General features: G+C 43.1%; 1 protein-coding gene across 13 annotated transcripts in view; it reads left to right on the top strand.

Annotated features, from left to right (window-relative positions):
- Positions 1–22,628, top strand: part of AGRN (agrin) — a 719,629-nt gene that overhangs the window by 490,864 nt on the left and 206,137 nt on the right. For all 13 annotated transcript variants that reach the window (XM_073585333.1, XM_073585332.1, XM_073585329.1 and 10 more), the window contains 2 exons: positions 10,427–10,648; positions 22,293–22,487. In XM_073585333.1, the coding sequence (XP_073441434.1) occupies positions 10,427–10,648; positions 22,293–22,487 (417 nt within the window). The remainder of the gene's footprint in view (positions 1–10,426; positions 10,649–22,292; positions 22,488–22,628) is intronic.

The raw sequence follows: 22,628 nt of genomic DNA, 5'->3' as shown, positions 1-22,628 counted from the left end.
CGCTAGTGTGAAACTAGCCTTACAAATCAAAATCACTCATCTGATACAGTCTGTCATTAACTGTTTAATGAATGGAAGAAGATTGGAATATTTTTTTTTCTTGCATACAAAAAATGGATGCAACTACGGCCAAAATCGGATGAAAACTGTATCCAGCACACTGAAAAAAAAATCTTTTTTTTTTTTCCGGAAACACAATGGACATCTGAATAAAGCACAAAACTCATTTGCTTGAGTGTATTTGCTCCAGTTACTTGATGTTCATGATTTTTTGATTGGTCCATTACCCCCTTCCAGATGAGACTGTAAGGTTTGTATTTATGCTCAGTGGACTGTCATGTTGAAGAGAGCAGCAACCTGAACCAATGCGAAGAAAGGAGGTGTGTCTCAGACTACTACTGACCCCCCATAGCGCCTGTAGCTAAGCTGTAGTCACAGAACAGTACTCTGTTCTAATGAGTTTTAGTAAATAGCAACCAAGGAGCATGATATGAGGAAAAGGGGGAGTGGAGCGACAGTCAGACAGACCTATGCTGCTGCTTTTCAGTATGTGGTTTTTCTCCATGTAGAGCTGAATTCACAGCTACACTGCTTAGTGCTGCTGTATAATGTTCTCCATACTCTTGCTGAATCTGAACAGGTGCTACATTAAGGATATGTGCACACGCTGCGGTTTTTGCTGCAGTTCCGCTGCGGTTTTGGCCGCAGCAGAACTGCAGCTGTTCTGCAGACAGTGTACAGTAGCATGTTATCCTATGGGATTTACATTCTGCTGTGCACATGCTGCAGATTTTTAACTGCGGAAAAGCTGCGGTTTTGAATCCGCAGAAAGAATTGACATGTCAATTCTTTTCTGCGGATTCTGCTGGGGTTTACCATCTCCTCCATTGTAGAGATGATAAACCGCAGGCCAATCGGCAGGTAAAACCGCAGGTCATTTTACCTGCGGTTTTACCTGCGGTTCCACAGATAAAAAATCCGCAGACCCATCCGCAGCGTGTGCACTTAAGGGTCTGTCACACTAAGCGATATCGCTAGCAATATCGCTATAACGTCACTGGTTTTTGTGACGTAGCAGCGATATTGCTAGCGATATCGCTATGTCTGATACTTACCTCCGACCGGCTCCCCCTCTGATTATCGCTGATCGCGCGAGAACGTCCTGGACCGTTTCTCGTCGTCAGCTTCCTGTGGCGCCGACAAGCGAAGCGTGGACGCGGGCGGGAGGACGTCTTCATCACCTCGTCTGACAGGTAAGTAACGATCCCCGACCGCTGATATGTCGCTGGTGAGATCTGCCTGTGTGGCAGCTCACTAGCGACCACTTAGCGATGCACCATCGATCCTGACCGCGTCATATCGCTGGTCGGGATCGCTGGTGCATCGCTAAGTGTGACAGTACCTTTAGCCTTAAACAGGAGAGCAGGGATCCCTCATATCTGTGAGTGCTGTATATAGAAGATATCACAGCAGCTAATCTCTACCCACTAGGTCAAAGGGAACTGATAATTAGAGCAATGCAGAGACAGGAAGTGCATCTCAGACGATTGCAGACTCCTCGTAGACACTGTAGTTACTGTAATCTACAGTCACAGATCCCTACTCTACTCTAATGAAGTTGTACTAAAAATCAGCCAAGGACCACGATGTGAGCAAAAAAAGGAAGCGCAGAGTGACAGAATCAGAGATCAACACAGACGTATGCTGCTGCTTTCCATTAAATGGTTTATCTCCCTGTAAAGCTGGATTCACAGCTATACTGCTTAGTTCTGGTGTATAAGGTCTTCCATGCTGCTGGTGCTTCTGAGGGTGTGCTACATAGTCAGAAGAGCAGGAAACTCTGATGTGTGAGTGTTATATATGGGAGATGTCACAGCAGTTAGTATCCATCCACTAGCTCAGAGACAACTGATAATTAAAGTCTGCAGATGGGAAAACTAATGAAAAATGCAGATTATAAGTCATAAAATGGCCAGAAATAATAATATTCTTCATGTACACACATATGACATTCTGAAGTCACCTGAAATGACATCTACAAGCAATTCCCTTATATGACAAGGGTCCTGGTTCTGCACAATATACAGGGCAGCAAAGAACTTTTACATCAACACCTCCCACGTCGGACTTTCCTTGGAGGACATCAATCACAATAGTAAAAATAAGGCTTTGGTATCAGTAGGTCACTGTTCTAGCAGATAATTAAGTATATGGGTGTTTTTTTCCAGAATTGTAGACTTGTCAATTATCCAAGAAAAGCTCCTTTTTTATATATTGAAAGTGCAGTTTGTATGGAATGTAAGACTTCAGTTCATCTGAAATACTTGGAGAACAAAGTAGCTCTAATGGTCTCCCATTCATTACAGGTAGTTACATGGCTCTAGCAATGACACTGTGCAGTTAAAGTCGTGCTCCAGTTCAGTTAATTGCTATTAGTATTTTTTTCCTGTAGGGAACAGTCGAATGTTGCTCTATTATGTTCTTGGAGAGCAGCTGGAGAGAATATGTAAAAAGGAAATATTGACTTTCAGTTCTGCCTACAGAATTACACCAGTCTGAGGATTGTTCCCAGGCTGTTAGCGCAGTACATGGCTGAATAGAGTTTTCAGCAGCTGGATATGCAGCACAGTCCAGACTCCCTCCATTGCTGCCATTTTCACTCATATAGTCATCTGATAGCCTAAATCTTATTGATGGATTGGAGTATCCTCTGCAGGTTTTCTTTTGTTTGTCGGCTTTTAGATTTACTTTACAGAATATCAGGGCAGTGCTAAAACTCAATTAACTTGTCCATTAATTATTTCTGTTTTTGGATCCATTTTTTATCATAAAAACAGAAATAAAATGATCCAATATAGGATTTTTTTTTTTTAAATTATGGATTAATTACAGATAACAATTGGAATTATGAGCAGTAGAACTTCCTTTAATTATCAGAAGTGAAGAGTCATAATTTAAAACCCCTGCACCCCTCAGCAAAATCTGTATCATGTGCTATTTCTGATAGTGGTATCCCAAAACCTCATATGACTGCCACCTCTCCATCCCCAGTAGCCTCCTCTCCATCCCTGGTAGCCACCTCTCCATCCCCAGTAGCCTCCTCTCCATCCCCAGTAGCCTCCTCTCCATCCCTGGTAGCCTCCTCTCCATCCCTGGTAGCCTCCTCTCCATCCCTGGTAGCATCCTCTTTATCCCCTGTAGCCTCCTCTCCATCCTCGGTAGCCACATCGCCATCCCCAATAGCCGTCTCTCCATCCCCAGAAGCTATCCTTCCATGTCCGGTAGCCACCTCTCCATCAGCAGTAGCCACCTCACTCAGCAGTAGCAATCCTTCCATCCCCCGTAGCTACATCTCCGCCCCAGTAGCTACTTCTCCATCCCCAGTAGCTACCTTTTCATCCCTGGTAGCCACTTTTTCATCCCCTGTAGCCACTTCTTTATCCCCAGTATCCACCTCTATATTTCCGGTATCCACTTCATCCCTGGTATCCACGTCTTCATCTCCGGTTTCCACTTCTCCATCCCTGGTAGCCACTTCTTCATCCCCGGTAGCTACCTCTTCATCCCCGGTAGCCACCTCTTCATCCCCGGTAGCCTCCTCTCCATCCCCAGTAGCTAACCCTTCATCCTTTGTGCATCAGCAGTCTAAATATATTGAAGCGTTGTAGGAAAAACTCTAAATGCTTCCTACTTCCTTCTGCAATATCCTAGCATCCTCAGGAGCCTTGCAATGGTTTTCCTTTTCTCTGAGAAATGACTGCTCACAGATAATGCACAGACAAAATAAAACTGCATGGCATAGAAAAGCAAAAAACCCACAGCATTTATGTTTATGCTACGTGGGAACGTAGCTTTAGTAAAATCTCATCAACTTGCCTTTTACTGTCATTTATGACAGAATTTTACCTGGGCAAAGTCTCCAGCAAAAGCCTCATCAGATTTGTCACGTTAATTCACCCTATAGATTTGCACTCTTTAAAGGGAATGTGTCCTCAGAAAATTACCTAGTGTTTAATATATCTTTTTGTGTTAGATGTATTAAATAAAATATATATATTTTTTACATATCCCAATCTGACCGTTAATAAGGCTAGTTTCACACTAGTGTATGGAGGAGCTGCGGAGGGATGCGGACTTCCTCAGTGAAGCTCCGCCCACTGCCACGCCTCCTCTGATCAGCTCCACCTCCGTCGACATGCGGCCTGTGTACTCTATCTTTAGCATTGGGTACGCAGGCCGTTCCGATGCATGCGGATGCCTCCGCATGTATCATTTTGACCGTGTGGCGACCTGCTCCTAACGCAACATGTTGCATTTTGGTGTGTTTGCCGCACCATCAAATGGACGCATGTGGAAGCATCCGCATACATCGGCACGGCCTGCGTACCCAATGCTAAAGATTGGGTACGCATGCCACATGCCGACGGAGGCGGAGCTGACCAGAGGAGGTGTGGCAGTGGGCGGAGCTTCACAGAGGAAGTCCGCATCCCTCAGCAGCTCCTCCATACGCTAGTGTGAAACTAGCCTAACCCCACTGATAGCAGCCAAGGCTATAAGTGCGCGGACTTCTGCACACGCATACTCCATCCTAATAAATCGAGTTCATTTGCTGATCATTAACTTGTCTATCAGTCCTTTGACTTCCATAACTCCATGACTTCCCCTTCTTGATATTGCCATTTCAATGTTGAGGAGTGTAGTTTATAAATGTGCTCCATTTTTCGATGCGAAAAATCCCATTTTATAACCACTATAAATGCCGAAACGACTAAATACCGGCAGTCGCTGCGTAGAGTCCGAATAGTGATTCAAGTACCCCTTTTTTCATAACTCTTTCTTAAATCCAAACCCAGTTTGTAATTGCATTGCGAAGAAATGTGACAGAATAACAGATTTCCATTATCCACACCGTCCAGGAGTGTTGCTTTACGATACAAAGCCTGGCAAGATTTCTCTGCTGAGCTTATTGGTTCGCGGAAAGGTGGCACAGGTTACAATGGCCTTTGTAGAGAGGGAAAGCATTTGTCATTTATAATATACGGTTGTAATAACATCAGAAATACTACTCAATAAATCTACCTTGCCTATGTCTCATATATATTGTATGTAAAGTGGTTTTGCATGCACAACTAGAGCTGCCATAAAAGATTAAAGGAGCACCGGCCCCTGTTCATTAGACACACCATTTGTACTAAATGGAGGCGCGCGCCTGCGCTCATACACCGGGTGTAGTCATCTTTAATTATATAACAAAACTTGCTTGGCTGGAAGTATGATATATAAAAGGAAATGCTTCAAAAACAAATCATGAAAATGATGTCAGCTTCTGAAAAAAACAAACTGTGTGCCACGAGCAACAGAACCTGTAATGTGTTCTCCAAAAGGTTTATGGAGCCTCGATAATAACTCTCATCATGTGAGGCTTTTGATCTGCCGCAGGGCTGCACATAGGACTTTTGCTCATCCCTGAAAGTCCCTGAGTATTTCTCAAATTCCTAATGTGCTGCAGCAAATCAATACATATTTCCAATATGAATATTGGCTGAATGATGAGGGCGACAACCAAAAAAGAATGCCGGGACTAAATGGTGTCAGTGGCTTAAAACAATTCCTTCTTTAAAGCTGGGTGCACACGGTCACTAATTGGCAGCGCTTTGGATGCAGCACATGTCCGCTGCATCCAAAGCGCTGCCAGCTTTTCAACACAGGTAATTTCGCATGTGTTCATTGAACCGTGCAGAATCACCACATCCTATATATTGTATGGGTGAGACTCGCGTCTCCCCAAGATAAATTGACGTACTGCGGTCAGGAAAGACGCGCCACATGCCCGTCTCCGCAGGTGATCCGCAGGCATCAGTGCACGCATAGTGGACATGGTATTTCTTGGAATCCATCCACTATGCTGCAACATCTAGCCGCTGATGTACGCAGAGCCCAACCCGCAGCGTTTACTGACTGTGGGAACGTACCCTAAAGGGTTTTGTCATTGTGATTGTTTAAAAGTTGAACGTACTTGTAAAATCAAAAATAGAGGGATTTTTAATTTTGTAGTGTACTTCTTGTAGCATAGGATACTGCCCACCTCTGCAGTCTATCAGAGGTGGCCAGTTTCCCAGACAAGGAGCTCTCTCTTGCAAGCTGTTTACTATATAGTTTACAAGTGCAGCTCTGAAGCTGGCCAAATCGCTGGATGAGGTTAGATTAGTGCCGCCCCCAATGCTGCCGAGGCAATGCTTCTTCTGATTGTAACATTGGAGAAGTACGGTAAACAGTTCACAACAGCGGAGCCATTCTGCATCTGGCCCGAACTATCATTTAGGCGCGCACTGCTCTAAGCAAGGAGGAAGTCAGGTGGCAGCGTTTTAAGGGTAATATCTTGGTGACTTGCAGCTCTGTAAGTGGCTCTCCCCTTGTCTATTTTTATTTTTTGCATAATAATATTCAGTTTTTTGTTTGTTTCATTCATTCCTGTTTCTTTCATTCTTTCCTCCTTTCTTTCTTCCTCCTTTCTTCCTTTTTCTTTTTTTCTTTCTCTTAATTTCCTTCTTTCTTTCATTTTTTTCGTTCTTTCATTTATTTATTTATTTCCTTGTCTTTTTTTACTTTTCTTTCTCTCCTTTTGTTTTTTTCTTTCTTTCCTTCCTGCCTTATTTCTTTTATTAGTTCATGTGTTCATTCTTCCTTTCCTTCTTTCTTCCTTTTTCTTTCTTTCCTTCTCTTTGTTTCCTTCTTTCTCACCTTCTTTTTTTCTTTCCTTCTTTTTTGTTCTTTCCTTTGTCCTTTCCTTCTTTCTTTATTTTGTTCATTACTTTTCTTTTTTGTTCCTTCTTTATTTTTATTTACTTCCTTCTCTTTCTTTCCTTTTTTCTTAATTTCATTAGTTCTCTCTTTCATTCTTTCTTGTTATCTTCCTTCTTTACTTTCCTTCCTTCCTTCTTTACTCTTTTTCCTTTCCTTCCTTCACTTTCCTTTCTCTCCTATTTCTCCATTTCTCTTTCTCTCCTTTTCCCTTTTTCTCTTCCTCTTCTTTTCTCTACGTGCCTGGCTGAAGCATTATTTTAAGAGGAAATTTCTTCTAAAGCAAAAAAAAAACAACATGCAAATGAAAGTGCATAAGAAGTAATGATAAAACCAGCACACTGCAAAAAACAAAAAAACAAAAAGCTAAACAGAAACCGCAACATGTTTTCCCGAATAATAAATATTCCAAATGGTTGAAAAGCGAGCACTTTATGAAGCCGACATAAGAATTCTCATGATGTCGCATTGTGAGGCTTTTTGATCTGCTGTATTTCAATTTCTAAGCATTGCAAAAATTTACATTTAGAAGCAAAGGCCTACAACCACTAATATCGCCATGGAAACCAGGATCTCCGCGGATAAGGAGAGGGGGGAAAAAAAGCAAAACCTCACAATAGCTTTAATTTCAGACTACACTTTCTGTGAGAAGAAAAAATTGTTTGCAAAGTGAAGAAATGAAACAATAACAGATGTTATTTTTCATAAACTTGTCAGGGATTTTGCACACTGCTTTTAACTCCGTCTTGCCCGGAACAGCATATATTTCTAGAAAAAACGCCCTGTGGTAATAATAACACAAGCGCTGTATAAATAGGTCAAGTCATGAGGGAAAAGGCAGCAATTACTCTCTGTAAGACAAGATCTATGGTTCGGTGAGGACTTGGTTATCGGCTTCGCGCAGTCTGGGGGTAACGTGGCTTATTCTGTGTTGACGTGTTTGACTTGTTACTCCGGATCAGAACACGGAGGTGGGTTCAGCTCGGGCACAGATGGCACATAGAAGATGGCAGTACATGCAGGTAGTCATGGTGTTCGGTGCCATGTGGTGGACACACAAATCCTGAACATTGGATGTGAACCCCCCCCCACGAGCTTTGCTTCCTTCTATTCTGGATCCAGCGCTGCTTTTGGATTGACTTATATGTTTGCTTATATGTCACTAACACAAATTTTTTGGTCCTATTGTCTAAAAATGCTGCACAAATGTTCATTTTACCCATATAATCAGCCTGCGTACCTTGCAATGGGACAAAGCTCTGATGATATTTTTCCATATTTTCATATGGGCCCCTGTATATATAGAGCCCAGCCTAGGTTGGCCCCATCATTTTTGCTAATGGGTTTCAAAAAACATTGTAAGGTGTTGTGAGTTGGTCCTAGGCGTACAGAAAGTGACAAGGCCTATCAGTCCTCTGTGACAAAGCCTGGTACCATAATAGAGGTCATGCTCATGGTCGATTTTCTCATACTAGCACTACCCGGATAGCATTAATACCTATAATATTCTATGGGACTGTGCACATGTCTGACTTTTTTTTCCCTCGGACCGAGTGGTCCATGGAAAAAAAAATGAAGACCGGTCCAATTTTGATCCAAGGGGTCGGATCAAAATCGGGAATGCAAGTCTATGGGTCCATAGAAAAAATCGGCCCGCACTCAGATGACATCCAACTGTGGTCCGATTTTCATGGACTGTCACAAAAACTGATGCCACTCTGATCAAAGTTTGATTAAAGTATCAAAGCTTGATTAAAGTAATCGGTCAGTTTTTCTCTTATTTGTAGAAATTGGCCATGTGAACCTATCCTTAAGGTGGATCTGTCACCAGATTTGGTCATACAATTTGCATACATCAATAAATAGATCTCTTAGACCTGATGGGGCTGGTGTACTTTCATTAAACGACAAGTCAGAATGGCTAAATAATGCTCCTGAAAGTTTACCTGCCTGATAATAGAATGAGCATTTCACAAGCTTTTGCTGGACTCCTTAAAAGCTCATCGTAATGTTAGGATTAAACACCAATTCTGATGCGGATTTTCAAAGGAGGCATACCAGTCTTATCAGGTCTAAAAAAGCTATTTACAACTGTATGTAGGTTCTTTTGTCAAGTCTACTGACAGAATTTCAAAGGGGGTATAAATCACTTGCAACATATCTGCACTGTTGTCAAAACTCTCCTGCTATTTATCTACTCCGTTTGGGAATTGCTGGTTATGCAATTCTCCTGAATTTTTAGTATAGGGTCATGAAAAGTAAATCCACTTTTTGAACTTGGCTTCATTTCTGTTCCACTTAAATGATCATATATTTTATGCCTTAGAGTACATTCACACAAGTCTTTCATAATTGGATCTTTCTTTCAGAAGAATCCATGTCTAAAAAATGTTTCTAAAAAAATGATTTTTTGAAAGAGCAAGTGATTTTTTATGCTGTTTTTAATGCATTTTTTTGTGATTTTTTTTTTTTTTTTGTAAAGCCCTTGGAATTATAATAACGGGTGTTGCCAAAGGTATGTTTTAGACTTATTACCATGGCAAAAACCTTTCCTAAAGTAAATAAAAAACCAAGCTAAAAAATATGCACAATTTGGCACTTATTTATGTTGCCTTTTAAAAAATACATGCAGAAAAAAAGTGATGTGTGAACTATTTAAATGAATGGGAAGCTTGTGGCAAGCATATTCTGTCTATTTTAGTTTGGAATAAAAAATACTTTTTGAAACACAACTTTAAAGTGGTTTTCCCTCGAATAAAGTACATTTTAACTAATAGACCTGGAAATAATAATAAGTTCCGTGATTGGATGTTAAAAATATGTTCCTGTGCTGGGATAATCTTGTAAATGTCCCCATGCTGTGTACTGTGTAATGGCTGAATCCGACCATGCAGAGTTGCTCCAGTACATGGTCGGCACATACCACAGCTCCTGGCCGGTGGGGAAGGAGCGTAAGTCACTTATGATAAGACAAAGCCCAGGAGAAGTAAGATGCTCATTTAGTAAAATAGTCTTGAACCAGCCTCTTTTGCCCATTGCAAGTTCCAGTCTCTGTTTTCCTTCTCTGTAACCCTGCAATCATGTTGGACTTAAAAGCAGCATTTTAGAAACTAGCTACCAAAAACAGCCATTGTATTTGACTTCTAGCAACGTAATTCAAGCTCTGCACATTTCAAGAAGGGCATGCCACCAGGTGTCCACTAAAATCTGAATTATTGTAGCACTCACAGGATTTGCTAAAAGAAATCCAATTTTTAACATATGCAATATTAAAAACATCCGGCTTGTATTTTATAGCAAAAACTTTGCATTACTGATTCATGTAAAGCTATGGAATGGTCGAAAGCCAAATTCTGTGAGTGCTCACAATTTTGTGATGGTGTTTGTATCTGTATATTACAGCTTTTATTCTATCCAGAATGGCAGCAGTGCTGGCGGATTACACGTGCTCAATCAGCTTGACGTTCCCTTCCCTCCTCTAGGGGGCAGAGTATGACTAGCATGCAATACTTCCTCCCCGCTTGCCCTGCTTGCAGCTCAGGGAGCGCTTGTAATTGTGCTGTCCGCACGAGCCTTTATATAGCGCATCCATAAGCTGACCGATGTCTTTCTCTATCTCTTACAGATCTTCACGCTCCCAGTCCTTGCCTGAACATGGAATGTCGTTTCGGAGCATCATGTGTTGTGAAAAACCAGCAGCCGGTCTGCGAGTGCCAACAATTGTGCCAAAGCGTTTATGACCCTGTCTGTGGAAGCGACTCGCGCACTTACGGCAATCCATGTGAATTGGAGTCTACGGCTTGTGCACTTAAGAAGGAAATCACTATTAAACACAAGGGGCCCTGTGGTAAGGGAAATCATCTGAGCTTCATACGCCATGTCTCTTAATCCATATATTGAGCCTACGGGCGTAGAAGACCTCAATTTATTCTAGTACCAATGCCTAATGCATATGGTTGTTACTTGGGGTTTGTCAGCAGAATTCACATAAAAACTGCATACATTATTAGGTAGATCTTTTATAACTAATGAGGCTGGTGTACTTTCTTCGAAATCCATTTCAGAATGGCTGTATAATCCTTTTTTTTTAAGTTGACTGAATTTCTCCCCACCTAACCTTATTTGTAGATCCTTAGCTTCCCTCCTTTTTGCTGCTGCCAAATCTCTGTCCACCTAACCTGATGGACAGTTCCTCAGTGATCTCCATTTTGCAGTATCGTTGACCACCTTAAATGATTTACAGCTTTTCGGTGTTCTCCCTGCGGTATCTTCACCCACCTTAAATGTTTGACAACTCCTGTGTTTTCCTCCCTACAGTATCTTCACCCACCCTAAATGTTTGACGGCTCCTCAGTGTTCTCCTCCCTGCAATATTTTTCCCACCTTAAATATTTGACGGCTCCTTAGTGTTCTTCTCCCTGCAGTATCTTCGCTCACCTTAAATGATTGATATCTCCTGACTCTTCTCCTCCCTGCAGAGTCTTCTCCCGTTTTAAATGATTGATGGCACCTCAGTGTTCTCCTCCATGCCTTATCTTCACCCACCTTAAATATTTGACAGCTCCTCAGTGTCTCTCTTCGCTGTTGTATCTTCACCCACCTTACATATTTGGCATCTCTTCAGAATCTCTCTTCCCTGCGGCTCCTGAATCTCTTGCCTGATTGAATGCTTCTCAGTGTCCCTCCTACCTGTTGCTGCTGAGATCTCACAATGTTGAGTACAAGCTGCAGCTATAAGTCTGGCTGGGTTGGTGGAGACTGGATACACTAGGACTTGTGATCTATCACTTTCTAGCTAGACTCATCCTAATATCAGATTACTCACAGTAGCTACACCAGCCTCATCAGGTCTAAGCTATCTAAGTAATAATGTATGCAATTTGTACTGAGAAATCTGGTGAAAGAACCTCTCTAAGCAACAGCAGAGGGTCAGGATTTAATAAGGATTTATGTTTTTCCATCTTTCTATGCATGAAACATCTTTATTGAGATGCACACAAGCACGCCTACAAATCTCCGGAGAAAGTAGAAGATATCATCAAAAATTGGTAGTACAGTCAACAAAAGGCACAATCCCTAGAACGAAAGCTGTGAGATTTAGAGGGAATGGTCCGCGTTTATAGGTCAATGTGGGATGTTTCCTAATTTACTGAAATGTATGTGTATATATCGATATATAACAGTATCTTACAATACATAGCCACAGGCACAGGGTGTAAATAATTAATCAAGAGTTAAGATGCTGCAAGCTGTACAGTATTCATAACTATCCAGGGATACAGTAGATGGATTTGCTTAAAGAGATACACACAGACTGCACCTGTTTAATATATTTGTCGCTTCTATCAAACACTATGTACCACCACAAAAAAAGTCAAGGACTGGCACACAGAAATTGACCCCACTTTTGTGGGGTAAAATATACTGACTTTGTTGGGTACACCAGTCCATGCCCCTTCCCATCAAATTTTGCTAACTTTAAAAAAGAAAAGATTAAAAGAAAAGCCTCTACGATTTGTTATAAAATTTTACAATATTTGGTGCAATTTTTACACCACAAAATTGTCATAAACTGTTTAATAAATCGGCTTCAGAGTGGATAAAAGTAAATTGAAATGTCCCATTTGACCATATTGTTTGGAAATGATTGGGTAACGATTGCTCAAATGTCTGCTTTACTACAAATGTGATGTGTCAGGATGGATTTTTTTTTTGGCTTTTGTTGGCTAAACAGATGCAAGTTGTGTGGCTGATTTCCGTCAATCCTTTCTGATATCCACTATGTTGTAGTATGTTCTTTTTTTATTTTATTTTTTTCTTCTAATCTGCTAGATAAGTCTGGAATTTTCATGATCTAATTGCTCATATGAACAATCTGAAGGACGGTTGACAGTTCCTGATGATCATAGTCTTCTATGTATGGCCAGAAAATATATTTCTACCAGTCCACTGGACTTTTTTAAAAAAAAACCTTCATAGAATACAGTATAAACAACCCAAAATGTAAGATTCTTTATATTGATATTGTCTAAAAATTATCCAATCTTGCTATGTATGAGCAGCATGCTTTAAGGGCCTGTCACACTAAGCGATATCGCTAGCAATATCGCTGTAACGTCACTGGTTTTTCTGACGTAGCAGCGATATTGCTAGCGATATCACTATGTGTGATACTTACCTCCGACCGGCTCCCCGCTAGTTATCGCTGATCGCGCGAGAACGTCCTGGGCCGTCTCTCGTCGTCAGCTTCCTGCTGGGCTTCCTGTGGCGCCGACGAGTGACGCGTGGATGTGGGCGGGAGGACGTCAGGATCGCCTCGTTTGAAAGGTAAGTAGCGACCCCCGACCCCTGCTATCTCGCTGGTGAGATCTGCCTGTGTGGCAGCTCACTAGCGACCACTTAGCGATGCACCAGCGATCCTGACCGCATCATATCGCTGGTCGGGATCGCTGGTGCAACGCTAAGTGTGACAGTACCTTTAGAAGCAAAGTGTGATGAGCGTCAGCTTACGCTGAGTCGTTTTTCTTGAATGAGTGGACCCTCTGGGCCGTGGCACCCACCCACCTAGGGCGAGCTGACCTAGTGAGGAACCACCCCCTATACAGGGAGTGTCAGGGGCAAGACCAAGTAGGTGAGCCACCACAGCAGCTGGACCAGACGGCCAGCTCAGGGAAACAAGACAAGGCGAGACAAGACGTTAGTTCAAGGAAACTTCATTAAGGAACACTTCAGGGTACAACAGGTGCACAACGTAAACACACAGAGTACATATAGCAAGGTGCGTGCAAGGGCACGCCGAGGTCCAAAGCATGGTACGTGCAGATGGTAGACAGGGGCACGATGACATCGATCTCCGGACAGCGGGCAACGATCATCCGGGACATCAGACTCTGTAGTTCTGTAGGCGATTGGCAGGATCCGGACATCTGACAGTAAACCAGGGTTCCATGCAAGGAGACAAGACAAGGTTAGCGACATGATGCGTGTCAACGAACACGCCAGAGTCAGATTCCAGGACGAGGGCCTGCGGGTGTAGGGGACACGCCAGGGACAGGTACAGGGACGGTGGCCTGCGCGTACAAAGAGACACGCCAGGGAGAGGTACAAGGACGGAGGCCTGCGCATGTAGAGGACACGCCAGGGACAGGTACAGGGACGGTGGCCTGCGCGTGCAGGGGACACGCCAGGGACAGGTACAAGGACGGAGGCCTGCGCGTGTAGAGAGACATGCCAGGGACAGGTACAAGGACGGAGGCCTGCGCTTGTAGAGGACACGCCAGCGCCAGGCAAGGGCCTGTGAGTGCAAGAGAGCACTAAAGCACAGTGCAGAGGCAGCGTGAAGTGCAAAGAAGCACAGAAAGCACGGCTGGGGCACTGGCTAGCTGGATGGGCTGCAGCACTGACAGACGGGCACGACTCCAGCGAACCCGTCTGAGGCATAGCAGGCGACACAGCTGTCACTGACCAACGAGCACGGCTGCGGCACAGGCAGGCACGGCTAGGGCGGGCACGGCTGAGGCACAAACAGGAGACTAGGAAGGCCAGGCGCATGCGAAGAGCACACGAAGTATCAGAGACAAGGCACAGAGTACGAGACAGAGTCCTGCGCATGCAGAGGTCATGTCAGGGAGGTACAAGGCGAGACCTGCATGTGCCGAGAGGCACGCCAGGGGCAGAGTACAAGACGGAGGTCTGCACGAGTAGAGAGACACGTCAGGGACAGGGTACAGAACAGAGTCCTGCACATGTAGAGAGACACATCAGGGACAGGGTACAGAGCAAAACATAACAAGGAAGCATAGCGAGGACAAACAGAGCACAAAGGACAACACGAGACAAAGCACGAGACAAGAGACGGAATACGAGCACGGAGCGTGTGCAGAGACGCACGACAGAGCAAAGTGCAAGGGCACAGAATAGAGGGAGCAACCCAGCAGCCATGCAGGGAAGCAACACAATACTCAGGCCCTGAGCATAGGAAGGGGGCGGTCTGATATAGGGCATAGGCACCTCCACTTCTCGGTCAGGACCAGGGCAGAACTTCCGGTTCAGATCCTCAGGATAACAGAGAGCGGTCACATGATCAGAAGTTTCAGACATGCAGAGATGATTGCAGAACCGGACAGTGCTGGATCCTAGGAAGGGTCATATGATCAGGGGTTTTAGACATGCAGAGACGATCACAGAAGGCAGAGCAGAAATGCAGGCATCTTGCAGCCCAACAATCATGAGGTGAGTGTGCACACTGCTCTAGGGAACATGCAGGACAGTAGACATGAGATGCGCATGCACACCGCTCCAGGGGTCATGAGGCAAAACAGACATGGCGGACATGACAGACATGGCGAGCATGACACAAAGTATCCTAAATAGGTCACTTCATCTCCATGTCTAAGATATGAAAGTTGTTCTTTAAAGGATTGGAAAGATTCATAATAATGGTGTAGATGCCATATAGGAAACTTCTTTATCTTCATTGATGGTGCCTGTAGAAAAAAGGGACCTTGTTTTGATTGACCTTCTCCCCCATTTTCAATGGTGGGAATTTTGGAAAGCTTCTCCCAGCACCATTCAATGTATTGATAGTAAGCAAGGAAACCCCAAATTAAGGAGAATTGTTCCAATCCATAGGTAGGGTGCATATCATGAGATCTGGGATTAAACAGATGCTGGAGAGGGTTGAGGTGGCATAATCATCTTCATCTTCAGTGGTCGGTTTGGGACTTCTGCAAGTTCTTCTGCTTAAATCTTAAGGCCCCCATACACACAAGTCATCCAAACCCACCAATATCAGCAGGATTGGCTGACAGTCAAATGTGCATGGGGACCTCCTGACTCTCTCAACAGATGATGTCAGGGCATTGTTGGATTATCAATGTTGATCCCTTTGATTATTCGGTAGATGATTAGCGGAGCCTGGCAGGGAAAATGGGTGCCTCAGTCGAACTGAGCTTTCCTGTGTTTGTAGGAGATAGCTGAAGGCCAAGCAATTGGCATGTATTTGATGTGGACAGGGGCCTTTAAATTTGCCTACCTTTTCCCAAAATCAGATTTCCAATTGTTGACCTTCAAAGCTGAATTCGTGAACATCTACTGCAGAGTGAAAGGGTTAACAGTTTGATTCCCGCACAGTATTGTTTTATTGCTAGATGGGATTCTGGGTCCTGGTAAAATGATGAGGTCTTGGAGTCTGCTCCTTGTTGCAAGTAATGAAAGTGCTGAGAGTCGGGAAGCGACAGGTCATAGACTGTGCACTGTTATTAGCTTTGGAGGCTTCTGGCTTTGTCCCTTCTCACAAGCCTCGGTGATCTGTTACATCATCGTAAACCATACACACACTCTCCGGGCACACGCATGTTTATCATACCACTTTTCCCCAGTCTGATAAGCAATTTGGTCAGTTTGTATTGCCTGTCTGTGCACATTACCTAGCCGTCAATTTCAATCTATATGATCCAGTACCTCTCCTGCTTATTCTGTCTTATCAGTGAATGCATTATGAGTCATTTAGATGAGGGGGATAGTTTTTTTTGTGACTGCTTACGTGGGAATATGAAACCCTGCATGTTTCAGCAGCCACTTGGCTATTTCAAGAAGCTTTTTTTTCTTTTAATTTGCTTTGTTGCAAGTTTTGTCTTCAGGAGCACACTGCTCCTTGGTCTCCTGCTTGTCTGCTAGCTGTACGCTCATGATTGAGAGTCAGGAACGAAATCATGAACTGACAACTGGCCTGAATTGTGCTCTATCCAGTCCTACAAGTAGAAGCATCTTTGCCTTGGCAGGATTGGCTTAGCACAGGGACACTGAAGACAGTAGGATCCGTCAAGCTACATAGCAGAGATTACAAGCTCTATTGCACAGAACTTGTAAGTGCTGCACTCATTGCTGAAAACTGGAGAGGTTGGCTGTAATCTGTGGCATAACTAGAGTCCTATGTGTCCCAGTGCAAAATTTTGACCAGGGCCCCCACCTCCCTGTTTGATAGATGTAAGAGCCTTTGTAGCATTCTAAATCCTAAAATGACATACGGGTAATGGGTTCCCCATCATGGCACCTTCCTGTAATGTCCCCCATCCTTTCCCTTTCTGTAATAATGTCCCCAGTCCTGGTCTCTTTGTCTAATAATGGCCCACATTCTGACCCCCATCTTGCAATGGTGCCTATCATTCTAGGCCCCTTCCTGTTATAATATCCCCCATCCTAAGCCTCTTCCAGTTAAAATGTCCCCCATCCTGGTATAATGTGCCCCCTCATTGGACCCTTCCAGGTATAAAACCTGGGCCCCTTCCTGGTACAATATCCTCTATCCTAGACCCTTTGCCATTCGTCATTCGTTAGTTGAAGACGACCATGACTTCAGGATCTAAAGGAGGATCAGTGGCTGTGGGTCTGGAGATGCCTGATGAAGCCAATCCGGGCCCCAAAGGCTCACCTACATACAGGAAATAAGCAAGTAGATGTAGTCAGGACAGTATATACCGCTTGTGCCTTACACACAGACCACATTTTTAGCCTCGTGTATTCTTGTGTCTTCAGATGCACGTGCTCCTGAGGTGATCATGCCTAGCCAAGCCGGACAGACCAGAGCAAGCTTCTCCCATTCGCAGAAGTCGACACTCAGATTTTTGAAGGGCGCTTTAAGGCAGTTTTTGTAATGTATCTTCTGACCCCCTGAATGACCGCTTTCCCCAACACAGTTCTCCATACAGCAGTTGTTTAGGCAATCGGCTGTCTGGCATTCTGGCCACATGTCCGGTTCACCTGGCTTGGGCTTTCAACAGGAGAGTGTAAATGTTGTTTCTTGCGGAGAGTTCTAGTCCTCTTCCTCTCTGAAGAGACAATTTGCATATTTCTCAGAGGAACATGCATGGCTTAAAAGTCTCCTCACCTTTGGCATGTCAGGTTTCATAGGTCACTCTCTACAAGGAGAAACATTTCCCCTTGAATCCCAGTCAGATGCCTCTCACCCAGCCAAACTAGATCTCACACTTTGCACTGACTAGGGGCAGTGCCCCGAAACAGTGTCAGCAAATTGAGGTTTTCACTTTAATCCTAAGTCATGTGGCAATGCTCATTGGATATTGACTTTTAGGATTGCTACTTCCTATAGGTGGCACTAGAGTTCTAGAGACAATTTGCATATTTCCCAGAGGAGCATTTCAAGGCTTAAAAGTCTCCTCACCTTGGCATATCATGCTTGACATGTCAGTCTGCAAGGAGAAACATTACCCCATGGATCCCATATAAACCAAGGTACACATACCAATCAATAGACATACACAGCATATTACATATATATAATGTCAAGATAATCAGTTTTGCCCATTAGGAATCTATTGTAATAGAACACATTTTTGAGTATCTGCACACGGAATAGATACATAAGGAAAGCTGCAGTGAATTCACTGAAAAATCTGCTTTGTTACATGCAGATTTTTGCGGATTTTGTTTCAGATTAGCCCTCAATTTCACTGTTTTCATGCAAAGGGTGAAATATGGAATAATGTCCTCCATAAAGAATTGACATGCTGTGTATTTCAAAATTTGCACCATATGTAAATTTTCCACAAAGTGTTGAGATGTGAGAGTTACAAAATAATGTGAGTCATTATGTCCTGCTGTATTACAGAGATATTCTGCCCTGGCAAGAATTCTGTATTACGACATTTATTGGAACATGACAAATGGCATTGTATGAAATGAGATGCACAGCGATGTAGACTTACGTCCCATAAACTTTAATAGGAGCCATATTACGGAGTCGTCGCATGGTATTGTGCATTAGCCCTTATACAAAAATCGCCAATAATTTCCATGCATCAAAGTGGAAAAATGACCCATTGTTTAGATCAAGTTTTGTCTTAAACCCTTTGTAACGTTGGGCTTAATAATACGTTCATGTCGAACTCCCCCTGTTTGGTGCGCACTCCAGCGCTCACCGCGCACCCTTCCGGGCACATGTCAACTGATCTGTACAGCTGACATGTGCCCGCAACAACTGCGGGTGGAATCGCGATGTCAATTTCTGACAGCGGCATTTAACTCGCGTTTACTGGAAGCGCGTTGTAAATCCCGCCCATCGGTGACCCCATCACATGATCGCTGGTCACCGATGGGTCAGCATGACAACAAGAGGTCTCCAGCCAGACCTCTATGTTTGTCATAGCCACATTGCTATGAGCGCCGCCCGGTGGTCGATGCTCATAGCAAGTGAGCATTTCTGCTACACACAGGCAATCTGATCATCACATATGTGTAGCAGAGGTGACCAGACAACTGCAGCTTCTAGTCTCCCATGGAGACTATTGTAACATGCAAAAAATAAAAAAAAATGTTTTTTAAAATATAATGTTCAAATCATCCCTGCAATTTAGGCATCTCCGCTTTCAGAATCGCCCAATGTATCAATATAAAAAAGAATTAACCCGATCGTTAAACGACATAATGAGAAAAAAAGTCAAGCACAAAAAATAAGCCCTCAACCAACCCCAGATCATGAAAAATGGAGACGCTACTGGTGTCGGAAAATGGCGCAAATTTTTTTTTTTTTTAAACTACCTAGATAAAAAAAAAACCTAGACATGTTTGGTGTCTATGAAGTCGTAATGACCTGGAGAATCATAATGGCAGGTCAGTTTTAGCATTTACTGAACATGGTAAAAAAAAAATATGGAATTGCACTTTTTTTTGCAATTTCACCATACTTGGAATTTTGTTCCCGTTTTCCAGTACATGATATGTTAAAGCCAATGGTGTTGTTCAAAAGTACAACTTGTCCTACAAAAAACAAGCCCTCACATGGCCATATTGACCGAAAAATAAAAAAAGTTATGACTCTGGGAAGAAGGGGCGCAAAAAATGAAAATGCTATATCTGAAGTACCTCTGGTCGTTAAGGGGTAAAAGGGGTTGTCCACTATTGGGGACATTTTTTTCCACTTAAATGCATGCATTTTGGGCTAAAAATCATTTTTTCAATTGTAGTCATTAAAAATTTGAAACATTCAACTTTTTTACAGTCTTTTCCTGTATATTCAACTTTGATGTGATCTGTGTTCATAAATCAGCTGAGTGGATGTAAAGGCCCCGTTACATTTAGCGATGCACCAGCGATCCCGACCACGATATGACCCGGTCAGGATCGCTGGTGCATCGCTAAATGGTCGCTAGTGAGCTGCCAAACAGGCAGATCTCACTAGCGATGCAGCAGCGGTCGCTCTTACCTTTCAGACGCGGCGAGGGTGTCCGTCTTCCGCCTGCGTCCATGGCTCGCTCGTCGGCACCAGCAGGAAGCTGACAACGAGAAATGGACCAGGCCGATCTCGCGCGATCAGTGATAGCCAGCGGGGGAGCCGGTCGGAGGTAAGTGTCACATGTAGCGATATCGCTAGCAATATCGCTGCTGCGTCACAAAAGCGGTGACGCTTTAGCGATATTGCTAGCGATATCGCTATGTGTAAAGCCCCCTTAAGAAAATTACTGATAAGAGTTACAATCTCTACATCAGACACTGATGAGCAGGCTCACTGACAGATTCTTAGTTAATTCATTCAGCAGTCAGCAATAGATAGTGCAGCACACAGGCTGTAAAAGGGAAATGGATTAAAATATTTATTAAAAATCAATTGTAAAAATTAAGTTTATCCCCAAATACATGCACATGAGTAAAAAAAAATAATTGTCCTTAAAGGTAGACCACTCATTTAATTTGCTTTTTTTTATGCTATCTTGTTTTTAGAATTATCCTGAAATTTTGCCATTTTCACTTGCAGTTCTTCACAGATAACTTTTTAGTAGTATTCTCTTTATTGTCACTGTTAAGTTAACAATAAAGGATAATACCTCTATATACAGCTTATAACACAAGATCCACCATTCACATTAGGGGTTGTCACAGCTCACCTTCTTCCCCTCCTGTAGACAGACTGTTAACACCTCTATACAATAGATAACAGAGGACCCAGCATTTACAATAGGTGCTGTCACAGCTCACCTCCTCCTTCTGTGCAGTTGTTGATAACTTCCTCTGTATACAGTAGATAGCACAGGATCCACCATTCACAATAGGTGATATCACAGCTCACCTCCTCCCCCTGTACAATGACTGAAAACATCTCTATATACAATAAATTGCCCAGAATCCACCATTCACAATAGATGATATCACTGCTCACCTCCTCCTCCTGTACAATGTCTGATAACCCCTCTATATACAGTATATAACACAGAATCCACCATTCACAATAAGTGATGCCACAGCTCACCTCCTACCCCTCCAATACAATGACTGATAACACCTATATATAGTAGATGACACAGGATCCACCTTTCACAATAGGTGATGTTACAGTTCACCAACTCCTTCTGTGCAATGGTGGATAAGTTCCTCTCTATATAGCAGATAACACAGGATCCACCATTCACATTAGGTGATGTCACAGTTCATCTCCTCCTGTAAAATGGCTGATAACACCTCTATATACAGTATATAACACAGGGTCCACCATTCCTCCCCTCCTGTGAAATGACTGATAACATACACATATATATATATATATATATATATATATATATATAGTAGATAACACAGGATCCACCATTCACAATAGATGATCGATAATACAGCTCACCTCCACACAAATAGGTGATAAATTGCCATTAAGAAGGAATTATTCTCACTTTTTGCCTATGGACAGTTTGAGGGCCACTCTTACTCCAACATGGGGTATAATGATGGACACAATTCTTCAATATGTCTTTACATTTCGGTGATATACTTTGGATACTGGACATCTTCATGTATTGGACAGCGACGATACACTATCTGGAGAGTTCCCGCTTTGTACTTATTTCTTTACGTCTTCCATTTCATACTCTCTAAATGTTTTTGCTTCACGAAGCGATGAAAATAAATGAATATTTTCATAAATGAATTGTATTTTCAATTACAATAATAAAAAAAAAAGTGTTATTGAGAGCCGGAACATATTTGCTTGGGGCAAAAGTTAGAATTCAGTTGAGAACCAAGCGAGAATTAAACTTTTGCAAACGGCGTGGTTGCTGATTTGCTGAGCCTTGTACAAAATCTAAACGCAGCAGCGGAATGATCTATTACAATTCCCTTGCCTATTCCTTTTTTACAATTCACATGAGATGTGACATTTTTTCCCCCTGAGAGGCACATTGCAGACAGGATTTGATGAAGTAAATTAGTCGCCCACATTACAATGAACGCTACATTTTTTTTTTTTTTTTAATGCATTTGTCCCTTTTCTAGCCTTTGACCTTGTCAGAATGCCCAAGGACAGGCTGTTGAGTTAACAGCATCTGATGTATTACTGCAGGGTGGCAGGTCAATTAATTAAAGTGGGTGCAGGTGCATCCAAGCTATCTTTGGAGGACAGACGAGTGACATACAAAATGCAGCTGGAAAGCAGAGTGACGGCATTTCGAGCTTTTTGTTCTGACCCTTTGTGATGTTCTTTATTACAGATCGTTGCAAAAAATGTCAGTTCGGAGCCATCTGCGAGGCTGAGACCGGACGATGCGTGTGCCCTACGGAATGTGTACACTCGGCTCAACCTGTGTGCGGCACCGATGGCAACACCTACGGCAATGAATGCGAGCTTCATGTACGAGCATGCACGCAGCAGATTAACCTGCAGGTGGCGGCACAGGGAGACTGCAGTAAGTAGATGGGGAGTATCTGTGACAGTATTTTTTGGTACATTAACATTGATTCCCACTCAAAAAAATAAAATGTGCTCTGATATAATTGAAAGGATAAACAGTAGGGGGTTATGCAAATGATGTCCTCTATGAATGCAC

Source organism: Dendrobates tinctorius, unplaced genomic scaffold, assembly GCF_039654945.1.
Source record: "Dendrobates tinctorius isolate UK_male_01 unplaced genomic scaffold, ASM3965494v1 ptg000086l, whole genome shotgun sequence".
NCBI lineage: Eukaryota > Metazoa > Chordata > Amphibia > Anura > Dendrobatidae > Dendrobates > Dendrobates tinctorius.
This window is presented reverse-complemented; position numbering and strand designations above follow the sequence as displayed.